The sequence below is a fragment of the Atractosteus spatula genome, chromosome 15 (assembly GCF_055471065.1).
Source record: "Atractosteus spatula isolate fAtrSpa1 chromosome 15, fAtrSpa1.hap1, whole genome shotgun sequence".
In the NCBI taxonomy this organism is placed as follows: Eukaryota; Metazoa; Chordata; class Actinopteri; order Semionotiformes; family Lepisosteidae; genus Atractosteus; species Atractosteus spatula.
Window position 1 is genome coordinate 14,662,505 of NC_142720.1, and position 12,345 is coordinate 14,674,849.

Sequence of the window (12,345 nt, forward strand, 5' to 3'; positions counted from 1 at the left end):
CACCAGTCAATGTCTAACCCCCGAAGCAGACTGGACCGATTAACCCTTGAAGGCGCGACTGCATGATTCTTGGTTCCGTTACTGTTCTTCGAGCTGCGGGCTCCTGCAGGCTTAGCAAAATACAACCACGTGGAAAACAAATTCTGATTTTTCTTTTTTTTCAAGCTACAAAAGACAAAAAAACTAACTTTGTTAGACAGCATAAGCATAGGCACAGCTGTAGATTCATAGAGAACAAGTGTGATCATATTTGAAATACCCTCTATATGACAATACTTATTACAACAATGCTAGTTTGTAACTTAAACCAGGTTTAGTGTTCTTTCATTATAAAAACAGAAGGTAATTTAGTAATTTCACTGTTTAGACGGTGCTCTAGACTGAATACTTTGGTTCAGACTTAAGACACATTATTTTCTTTTTTTCTGACACATTTTCCCAGAAACGCAGAGTAGGGAGCCCAGTCTTGGCACTCGTTGTCGCAAACAGATGCGCATAGCAAACCTTGGCGTCAAAAGATCCTGCTAGCCAATGGATCTTTCCTCTGGAGGAAAGGGGGTGCGGTTGGTGAAAATTAGTGGGCGGGCTATGGAGCGTATCAATGCAGGTAGGTGGCAGTTCGAATTGGAGATACAGAGGTCTGCCAAAAGCGAAGTCGGAAAACGGGATTCACTGCTGTGTATGAGTTTTTACTAGCGAGGTGATAAAAGACCGTACAGGGCCGGTTTAAAAAGTGGCAGTGGTTGGGGCGCTCCGATGTCCGCACCAGAAATGATGAGCAGAAAGCTGGGCTCGGGATCAGGATTTGTAAACGCGACAGTGGGCATTGATCGCGGCCGGGTCGGGGAGAGGTTACAGGCTGCTCTGGCTGGAGTGCAGGAGCTGCACCTCCTGAAGGAGAGGCAGAGCGGGATGGTTCAATGGGCTCTCCAGATGGCCCGAGAGAAGCCTGCACTAGTGCCCCATCCAGACGCAGGGGATCCAGGTGGCAGTACGGATGAGCAGCGGCTGGAAGCTACCTTAGCAGCTCTGAAGGAACAGCTGGTATGAATTTCACTCAGATGCTGAAGTTTGTGTGTCTCTCTCATCTAGGTTTAATTCAATGACAGAAATGCAATTACTTTTGGTAAACCATAAGGTCTTTAATAAAATTCCTTTTAAATGTCTTTTGTAAATGTATTTTCATAACCTAAAATGTATTATTGTGTAAAATACATTAGAAGCTTTTTGGCGTTCATCAAAGTATGTTTCTGTATTACAGCACGTTTTCTTTAAATTGTGGCACGCATCTTTACAGTTTAACTTGCTTAGCTGGACGTTTCCGGTACATAAATGCATTATAATTTCAGTTGCATTTTGTATAAAGAATACAGTATTATTCCAAGCCAAGACACGTCTACGTGTATCCGTTAATTCTCGTCTGAGGATCAAAACGTTTCTAATTGCACAAAGTTCGATGCGAAAAAAATCCTTCTGTAAAATTATAGTGGTCTACAATTCTTTTGATCCGGTGGTAACATGAAACCTTACATTAAAAACAATTACAGAGGAATGTTCTAGAGTCGCAGGTTATAAAGTTATAAAGATAAATGATTATTGTTATGACTTTTGCAGCCCTCATAGCACCCAAATATGGAGAGTTTGAACAATTTAGGATTCTTTTTCAGAGCTGCGAAGGATCCGAATTATTGTTGGGAGGGTTCGGCGCACTTAATCTTTCAAAAGCTTTAACGAAAATTAAACGTCAAATTTGTAAACATTTCAAAGTGACTAGGGTCAATTCATTTGTGTGATGAAAATCGGTAATCTTCCATACCGTTTCATGAGAAGCATCATCAAAATGAGTCGCACCACAAAAATAGCTGTAAGTACAGAAGCAGAATATACTGTAGGCAATAGAAAACACAATCGATTAATCTACAGCTTTTGAATAACAGTAAAGGGAAACTAACAGATAAAGAAATTTAGTTGAAACATCAAATGTTTACTGGAAGCTTATATCGAGCTAAAATGTTTGTTTCTGAATCAATAATAAGACATTGGCAGATACGAACCTTTAATCATGTTATTCTGGAGTTTATAAATAGGACCATTTAGAAAAAGGGTAGTTTCAAATACAAACTTTACACTTTCTTTTTACACTTTTCTTTTTAACTACATTTGGTAATGCGGTGTTCTCTTGCACTGGGATTAAGTTTTGTTAATAAAATAGGAAAGCATAGTGGTTAGATTGTGTTTTATATTTAATTGCAATTCTGTCCCAAGATGGACTGATAATGCTTGTCTTCAGACTAATAAATGAGATGGCTAATTGATTATTATCAACAAGAACTATGAACAGGTTAAGGTCAGGGACTTTTCTGTGTCATTTTGGATAGGCCAAGAAGGTTATCTCTTCTTGTTTAAAAAATTAAGGGCTTTAGGAGAATGGCTAAATAATTAAATTCACTTCAGTAATAATGATTTTCCTTTGGTTTAAGGCATTACTGTGGTTAGATGCTAAACAAACAGTATTCTCATTGTCTTCCCCCCTCCGATGTTACACAATGCTGAACTAACTGCTTTGGGGGGTGTAATGAATTATCCATGAAAGCTAATTCAGCTGCTTTCATGTCCAGCCTCTGTTAATGGTAAACCAATTGCTACTTCTTTTTCCCCCAAAGTGTTGTATAATGTTAAAAATATGTGAGAGAATTAACAGAGGTGTCACACTTTGTTTAGAACCCCTGCATAGAGTCAGTTGTCTTATTTGACACATAGTTTGCTGAACATTCAGTGAAAGCTCTCATTTCCTTCTGGTCTGGGTCACTGCCTTCTGTACTGTTAGGTTAATGTCACACAGTGGCTCATTCTGAACGCAGGTCCTGTCTATAAAAACATTTCAGGTCAAAAAGTAGTGAAATAGTGGGTTTGCAATGGTAAACAAAAGTCTGTTTTCTTTGTGATAGTCTTCATGTTCAATTTAACATCACATTTTTGTCCATCTGCCACATTTTTACTAGGCAACCTCAATTAAATTTAAAGGTCGCAATTGCTTATTTCAGTTTCTCAACACAGTTTAAACTTGCAGTTTCTCGTTTGGTAGAAAACGGAGACGTGTGCCGCTGTACGAGCAGTCCCTTAACTTTGCTTCCCAACCTGTCTCTCAACCCAGTCGCGTCTGCGAAGACAGGACGTGGGGCTGAAGAGCCACCTGCAGCAGCTGGACCAGCAGATCAGCGAGCTGAAACTGGACATGTCCAAGGCCTCAAGCGAGCACCTGGAGAGCGACAGCCGGCCCAGCTCAGGTAATTGAACTGTCAGAGGCTAACACCCCTCACCAACTGGCATCACAGCCTCTGTAGGACTTTTGTGAAACCGCCTTAATTAAAATGGCCAGGCCCTGAATTTAAGTTAAACCTCCACTAGGGAATTTCAATACACTAAAACGTTGTGTGCTAGAAGTATTTCAAAGCTTTTATTCAAGTAGAATGTCTGTGTGTATTTTTTTAGCACACATTATCAAGGAGTAAGCAGCAGGGCTCTGTCACTTAGGCAGTGGAAAAACAATCCTGTGTTCTGCTCTGGAACAGCTGTCCATGAGGAGTTCTGAAGAATGATGACACAGCTAGATGCTAATCCTACAAAGGGCAATGACATTGTTCAATCCTGTTTTCCTCATGGGGCAATGTGTGTTAGTTTGGCCAGAGACAGGTACGACAAAGTGCCACAAAACTCACTCTACTGCTGTTTTGCTATCTGTAAAAAAATAAATCTAGTTGATTTTCTCTTTATTGCGCTTTAAAGTCTCGTAAATTGGGATGTTTTAGAAGTTCAGCTTCAAAAAAAATAATTAGGAAACTGGGATTGAATTTGATTAACCTTTATTGCCCCTAAGGGGGTTTCTTTTGCGCATCAAGAGCTCCTAGCATATACCAATAATCATAATGCAATATACAATAATACAATAATAATAGACAACAATACAATATAGCGACATCACAATACCGTGAAACAAAACAACATTTAAAAACATTGCTCAGTCAGAACTCACACTACAACACAAAAAGCCAACACAAAAACTCTGTTCCCTTTGTGCTCCTTTGTGCCCTTCAGGATATATCAAAATGTAATTCTGGCCTCATGCTAATTGTATAATCTGTTCCTCAGGCTTCTATGATTTGAGCGATGGTGGCTCTGTGTCCCTCTCCAACTCCTGCACCTCGGTGTACAGCGAGTGCCTGTCCTCATCCCAGAGCAGCCTGCTCCCTTCCTGCCAGCACAGCCCCCCAGGCACGCGACCCCAGTCCGCCGACGAGATCACCGTGCAGGGCAGCGCATCTCAACGGGGGGGTGTGCGCATGGGGAGCAGGATCCGTACCAGCACAGACCCGCCTGCCAGCAGCACCAGGGCCAGACCGAGGCCTGTCTCCACAGGTAAACAGGGCCTGCGCTCTCGATCTGGAATGATGGGATTAGTGAGGTAGATTTTTGATATATGTCTCTCTTGCCAGCTGTTTACTGGTGAGAACTATATTTGAATAGTGTTTTTTTAAAGTGTAAAATACAGGTTTTAATCTTGTTCATGACGGCCATAATGTCATGTCATGTGCCAAACCGCTTTATAACACACGGTGTCGTGGTGAAGCTGGAGCCTACCCGGCAAACAACGAGCGCAAGGCAGGGTACACCCTGGACAGGGCGCCAGTCCATCGCAGACGGCCATAATGCTCAAATGTAATTTTGCTATCTTAATGAAATGCCACCAGAAATCTAAACCATAGCATAGTATTCTTGTACAGATTTCCTATGCTGCAAACAGATTGAGTTACATGTTTACCTTTGATACTATGTACGTCTTAAATAATTTACCTGTCTGCTTCAGAAAATGTGTTATCTGGCTGCGTTTTGCAGATTGAATAATGGTTACTCATTTTTTCCAGGTGACTTGGACAGAATGGTGCTGCCAGGACTGGGATTCTATAAAGCCCCAGATACGAAGGCTGTATCTCATGGCATCAACATTAAGCACACTGCAATTGACCCCAGGTACCAGAGCAACCTAGTGTCTAGGAATGGCTCCGATGTGTACCAGTATCCCAGCCCGCTCCATGCAGTAGCCCTACAGAGCCCTATCTTCTCCCTCAGCGGGGAGACTGCCACAGCACAAGGCAGTCAAACAGACACAGTAGCTGGTGCCACTGTCAGCAGCTATGTGTCTTCAAAACCTTCCTTCGAAAGCAGGCCTGATGGTTACATCTACAAACTTCTCCAGCACAAAAAAAACAGGGAAGCTCTTCAGCCTGAGGGCTGTTGCCAGGTAGACAGAGCTCAGCCTCTTTTGTCAAGTCATAATGGGGTATTCTCTCTTAGCACTGCAGTGACTAAGGTTAACTGCAGAGCAACGCTCAAATCTCAGGGAGATCAGAGTCTCTCCCAAGGACAGCCCAACATAAAACCGCAGGAGGTCAAGACTGTTTCTGAAGAGAAAGTGGCAATTGTGAACTACAGACAAGAGACAGTAAATTGTGCCCAAACTGCAAAGGTTTTCCACCACAGAGAGGATCTTAAAGCCTGCCATTCTCCCCTTGATGCAGACCAAAGGGTCTCAGTGCTTGTGGAAGCTAATAAATGTCCGGAGAGAGTTCAGAAGGGTGAGGGGAATTCCTGTCCTGACCATAACTGTGTGGACACACTTTGTGAAGCAGCATTATCAAGGAAGGCACTAAACAGAAAGCACAGCAGCACCTCTAGCCTGGAGAAGAAAAGCCATGAGGCACTTCCCCAGTCAGAATTTGTTCACGCCAAATTTGTCCCTGCCGGGTCACTGCAAGTGAAGGTCAGACAGGCCGGCAAGAAGACAAAGGCAGTAAAACTCAAGAGGCGAAGCAGTGAGAAACTGAGAACTGTTAAACAGCTTCCTTGTGAAAATCTGAAGATACGTTTGGTCAGTGGGGGCCTCTCTGCTGAGACAGCTCCTTTTAATAAGCATTCTGGGGGTAGGGCAGTTTACAAAGAGCACAACTGTGTTGGGGAAGTAGCTGGCAGGTCATGTTCAGAGTCTAGCTTATATCCTGCTCATCTGAGGCAGACGCAACAAGTTCCCAAGTCTGGGCCTAGCACAACCCACAGATTGCTCCTGCCAGAACCAAGAGTTTCCGTGGATACGGGCAAGAAGAGGCAGACACGCAAGTGGCAGTCTGTAGTGGAGATCTCCACTAAACCCCCCCTGGCTCCCTTTCCTCACAGCCGCCCCGCTGGGCATCTGCAGGTTCTGCGTAAGGCTGGCATGATGCGGAGCACCAGCCTGAGACACCGGCCAAATCAGTATGGTGTCCCACGCCACCCCCACCCCAACTCCTACTCCTGCTTGCTCAGCGAGTCGGAGGTGTCTGAGTACTCAGCTGAGTGCGCCTCCTTGTTCCACTCCACCATTGCAGAGAGCAGTGAAGGAGAGCTGAGCGACTTCACAGCAAACCGCTTTGGGGACAGCGAGTCCAGCGAGAGCAGTTCCGATGGCTCTTCTGACAGCAGCCTCTCCCTGAACTCTGAGGACATGGAGGACGGCGAGCTGGTCTGGGCACAATCCACTGTGGGCCCAACAGCTGCAGGACTACCCCTGTCCAGTAGGCCAGAGCCCCCTGCCTGCCGCATCAAAGCCTCCAAGGCCTTGAAGAAGAAGATCCGCAGGTTCCAGCCAGCCGCTCTGAAGGTGATGACTATGGTGTAGATCATCTGCGTAGCTTCCTGCATTTCTGCTATGCTTCCTCCTGAGGAATGAGGGCCTTCATTTCTGGACTGGAGTTCAACCTATGTATCCCAAGTGTATTTTTGTGGAATAATTTAACTTTCTGTATTATATTTGTCTCTTTTTCTTACAAATTGTTCACCATACCTTGTAACCATTTCTTAATAGAGCAATGCTTTGCTTTACAGCAGATTTGATTTGTTATGTGTTAATAAAATGTTATTTAATATTGGATAAAATCTTGTGGTTTGAGTTTTTCTAGTTAATAGTGAAGCTGTATTTTCAGAACTTCTAATACTACATAACGCCCCAAAATACTTATGACTTACAAAATACAAAAGAAAATCACTTTCCATCTTTGTTATATAGCATGTAAACATCTAACTGATACTGTCTTTGGATGTAAATTATTCTATTAAACAAATCCAGTATCAGTCCAAAGCCAGACCGATGTGAGTGTGTGTGTTTGTGTGTACTGTGTGAGGGACAGGGTATATCCTGCCTTGCGTCTATTATTTGCCAAGATTGGTTCCTGCTCCCCTGCATCCCTGTATTGCATAAAGCAGCTAGAAAATGGTTGTATGGATAAATAACGGAGAATTATAGAAGACCGAAGTGCCAAGCGATGGCAGAAAGATTTATTTCTGACTGAACACTGCACCCAAAAGTACACTGCATTTTTGTAGTTAACTAGAAATAGCAGGAAGCTAGAAATGTTATGCAATGCACATTATACTTGAAAGCTAGTAGCAGTTCTTTTAACCTGTAAAAGGAAGAATGCTGAATCCAAGGGAAACACCCACAGTTGTAGAGAAACAACAGTAAGTGTACAATACAGTTAGTGTATGAAATGACACTGTTTTAATTGGTGAATAAGTGAAGCTGTTTACATACTGTACTCATCTAACTAATGGCTTCCAAACAATCTCCTGTTCAACTGCAACAGAGCTTTTGACAGCTGTTCATAGATTGTAACAAAATGTCACAAAAATGAATTACACTAAGTCATACATACAGTATATCACACTATATGGTAAAAAGGGTATCCATGTTTATCTGGCAGTGTGACCTTTGTTGCAGGGTCATGTCTTTGCCCAATGCCGAGTACACTGACATCTAGGAAGCTGCTGCAAGCTGCATTGAACTACCCATTCATATCTTCAAAGCTGAAACAGCAGCTTTTATTATGTCATTCTGTTTTGTTTAGCATTTAGAAGGGATTTTTGTGACAAGGGCACACCCTCAATTTCACTCAACACTGCAAACCTTTTGCCTGTATAATTGACTAGCAGGGGTTGAATTGAAAGAGTTATCATTGTTTTGAAAGCTTTTTTTTCTGCTTAAAGTATGTGCTGTCGTTCTTTGTTGATTTAAGATGCCAGGGACATTGGATAGTTTGGAATTTCAAAGGGGATCTTAAGACTGACTTAGCTTAATAAGTTCATCTTTCTGCTGTTATTTCCGATATGAAGTATAAGCTTTAAAATGGGGTGGAGATCACTGTGACAGTTTGATATCTGAAAATGCATAGTCCTCAACTCGGTCCATCGACTCCAAAATGTTCCATCTCATTTTCAATGATCTGGAGAGATCCCTTGTAATGGGTGGAGTGGCTCCAAATATATCACAGTAAAGATCTGTTTTCAGATAGATTTCTGTTTTTAATCTTATAATTATTATGTAGCATAGGGGTTTCCTGAACTCTTTGTCTAGTCCTCTAAGCTTGCGTCACGCATGACAACTGAACGTTAAGCAGCTGTTCCATCTAAAGATGAATTATTGATATATACAGACTTGTGTGTCCAACTGTGGCCAGGTGTATCTCAAGAGAATGAAAGCAAGGCGTGGCTGAGAGCCTTTCGTTGCTGCCCTTAGCATATAAAACTAAAATACTTGTTTTGCTTCAATCAGGTTGGATGGTTGCTAAGCATGACAGACCTAAAGATAAACATTGAACACAGAATAAAAAATCTAAATAAGCTCTTGGGGAAAAAATAGCCTAAAAATAAAAGGATTCGAATGTTCATTTTTTTGACTCATCAGTAGCTACTCCACGGCATTTTATGACATTTAACTTTATTAGTAGGAAATTAAATGCCTTGTAAAATAATGATGTTTAACTTGCAAGGATTTTAAATGCATTTTACAATTGTTAACCAGGCTTCAATACAAATAAAACTGAAAATGTTTGGTCAAAAACATTAAATGTCAAACTGATAAAGATATTTATAGAGCTTTTTACAGCATTTATCATGTACCAATGCATATGTGTTTCACTCCATAATTATTTTCGTATATATATATTAGTAAAGGATTGGTATTTTATCTATCCAAGCCTTTGGATTAAACTACTTACAATATGTTGGGCCACTGAGGGAGATCACTATAATTACAACAGTTAATTCACAGGTTTGTTTAGTACACTGAGTAGGTGTGCTTAGGTAGTATAGTACGTGACTACGCTAATAAACTAAAGAGCTCAAAATGAATTGTCAGACAAGACCAAAAGATTATTTATGTCATGTTGGATCTCATTACATTATTATGTACCATTAGTACTGCAAAATAATATACTAGCTTAATGTTCTTCATAAACCGCAAATCTATCTTTTCTTGCCAAAGGGATAATTTCTATTGGTTCTTAAAGCTAGAGGTGCTTTTCTCCTGACCTTCTTAGGTATTTAAGGGTTAACAAATAATCTATGAAAGAGTGAAATACAAAATAATGTCTTCTTTTTGTTATCAAACAATGTTCAAACGACAAGCCAAGTTAAACTAATTTGCTGACCTGAGTAGATTTTAGGGCATAGCAAAGCTTAGTGTTTTGTGACCTACTTACACAAAAGGCTGACTGTATTGTCAGACTCTGCCACTTCACATTTGTCTGATGTGGTGTGTTTTGTCACACAATTATAACCTGATTATCTTGGAGACCATATCCTCTACTCATGCAAATGTCAATTATGCAGTAATCTGTGCTGTACCATCAATACATCTGTATACAGTTCACAGCATTGTAAAGGTTAAACCCTGTTCTTACAGTGTTCTACTAAATATCTGGCTGTACTGCAGTTTGCTTGAGTTGAGGAATGCCCTGAACTTTGACTTGTTAATCACTGTGAAACAGGAGGGCCATGCTTACAGCAATCTCCCAGGGCTCTGACAAAACATTCCAGCTGTAACCACACTCCAGCTAACCACACTAAGACAGCTCTTGCTTCCCCAGGAGGGTCGTTTCCATTATTTATTTATTCCGTAAATTTCCTAAACAGGCATATTAAATTAATTATTAATTAATTAATATATCAAAGACACTGTGTCTCAGTTTCTCTTCAGACCCTGTGGGACAAACATTTTTACCAAATCATTACCTGTATTGCATTGCTTGTCAATGCATTAACCATTAAACCCAAATTTCACAGCCTGAAAAACCCCATCAGAGACATCAATGAAAATGTTTTTGGCTAAACTAAAGTCTTCCACAGCCATTGTGTTGTGTTAAGGCAATTACAGAAACATCTCAGTCAGTGGAAAAACATGACAGTGAAAAAGAATGTGTTATATATGAATGTGATGAATATGCTTCAGGATCTGAACAGAAGACAAAACTGTACTAACTCCTTATAACAGGTTATTTTGTCAGATAAAACATGAATGATTTTTAATATCTGAGGTACTGTTACAATGATTGAATGCAAGACATAAATAATTTTTCCCTATTTATTGAGGAAAAATTTAATCTTAACAGTTCCATGTAAAGTCATCTTTGTTAGATAAAATATCTTGGCTTCTGGATTAGATCTTTAAAACTTTAACACTTTTTAGGAATTAATAACATCCTCTCCTGTTTTGTTCCCCGATGTGTTGCTGGTGTATACTTGTAACAGAATAATCTCCAACTGAAAACCACGTTTTGAGTTCTGGTTGCTAAAACTAAACAAAGTCTGAAATGTGTTTTGGTCAGAACAGAAGCAGTGAGACTAAAGGCTGAGACTAAAGCCATATCTTCCCTTCGGAATAATCCAAAAACTAAACAGGTTCCCTTTCAAGACTGCTTATTTAAAACTCCCTCACTTTAATCTTCTCAACAGATGTCCCTTATGAATGATCTTGATTGCCTGGGTGTTTTTCTTTGCTGTTTCAGTTTGTTGGTACAGTGGTCCTTGCTCTTCTAGAATGTTTTTGCAAGGTATACCACCACAGTGTGAGTACCTCCCTTAAAAACAACCAACTGAGTGTTTCTTGCTTTTAAAAGAGTTGAATCTTATTTAGAATTTTTGTTTTAAGAGGTACAATGTCTTTTTGCACAGGTTCTTATGTGATACCACAAAGCTACAGGATAGCATATAAAACAACAGACCAAGACAACTACTGCACAAAGACAATTGGTCTTATATATAATGTATAATTTATATTAGTAATCATTAAGGTATATGTAAAATGCATTTCTTGTTTTTTTTTACAGTTCTTATATTTATTTGTATTATCTCATTAATGACGAAATATTTTAATATTTAAAGACATCAGTGGAAATGCTTTTTCAGAAATTGTAGCCATGTAACGTAACACTTGCCTTTAAAATAATTATAACGTTTTTCTTTCACTACTACACCTAAGGCTCTGCCCATCAGAAAGTACTGTGAGCGACTGTAGTGGGATTTGATGAAAGGATTGCATTAACATGTTGTCAAGACCAAGCTTATGGTTTACTCCTTATTATCAAGACCTAGAAGTGTCATTAATCATTGGATCAGAGATTTAGAATCCTAATCACAATGTATTACTGCCCCAGGAAAGAAAGTACATGTCTATGCAATTGCTTGAACACAACTTTCTTAAGAATTTATTTAAACATGACGAGGCAGTGCCCTCTATACGAATCTAAATTCTTTCTAATCCCTTTAATAATTGAAAAAAACACATTCTTATAAATAAAATGTAATTCTTATAATACAGTTCTTATAAAACTGACCAAGCTAATGTTTTGTCAAAAGGTAAAAATCCTGCTATTGTTTCTTTAATCAGTACAAAGTGTCATATGCAGAGTTGAGCACTTAAATATTATTGATTGTATGAAAGACCAAGGATGTTTGTAGTGTTGAGGAAGTATTGCAATTTATCAAACAATATTGTTAAAACAATAAAATATAAAAAAGAACTCCCAAACTCAACTCCTGATGTCAGATTGAAGGAGAAGCATTTTAAAGGTGATAAAACCAAACAAGAGCAACAGCCCTCACATAAGAAGACCATTGTCACCTCCTAGAGCAAGGATCGTACTTGTATTTTCCCCACAGGATCACAAACTCCCTGCTGGCAAAGGAAAAGCCTTCTGTGTCCAGTTCTTTGTTAGAATACAGTACATATGAATAGGGAGGTTCAGGAAACTTCCATTTCCTGCATGTGAATGGCCAGTGCTGTTTTTGATTGTGGGCTCATACAGCTGTAAGGTGCACAAGATCTTCCAGTCAGTCCTCTCTTTTCTCTGAATGCTTTTAAAAGAACTCCTGGGGCACTCAAAGATCCAGACTTACAGCACATCTGTACTGTTTATCCGCCTGGTCTGGTGAAATGCACCTGCTCCTTGTCTGAAGACCAGTGTTTGCAGTGCATTGTGG

The 12,345-nt window shown here is 40.1% G+C and overlaps 1 protein-coding gene across 1 annotated transcript; it reads left to right on the plus strand.

Annotated features, from left to right (window-relative positions):
- The first annotated feature begins 659 nt into the window (after positions 1–659).
- On the plus strand, positions 660–6,966 carry dact2 (dishevelled binding antagonist of beta catenin 2). Its single transcript, XM_088934167.1, has 4 exons — positions 660–1,044; positions 3,155–3,287; positions 4,150–4,416; positions 4,923–6,966. Exons 1-4 carry the CDS (start codon positions 757–759, stop codon positions 6,707–6,709), a joined length of 2,475 nt encoding a protein of 824 aa, XP_088790293.1. The 5' UTR covers positions 660–756; the 3' UTR covers positions 6,710–6,966.
- The last annotated feature ends 5,379 nt before the right edge of the window (positions 6,967–12,345 follow it).

What these genes read in the sequence shown, in the direction of transcription:
- dact2 (XM_088934167.1), top strand. Translation starts at nt 757, where the DNA reads ATGTCCGCACCAGAAATGATGAGCAGAAAGCTGGGCTCGGGATCAGGA. An exon ending in CGACAGCCGGCCCAGCTCAG is followed by an intron (nt 3,288 to 4,149) that starts GTAATTGAACTG and finishes TCTGTTCCTCAG; the next exon opens with GCTTCTATGATTTGAGCGAT. An exon ending in ACCGAGGCCTGTCTCCACAG is followed by an intron (nt 4,417 to 4,922) that starts GTAAACAGGGCC and finishes CATTTTTTCCAG; the next exon opens with GTGACTTGGACAGAATGGTG.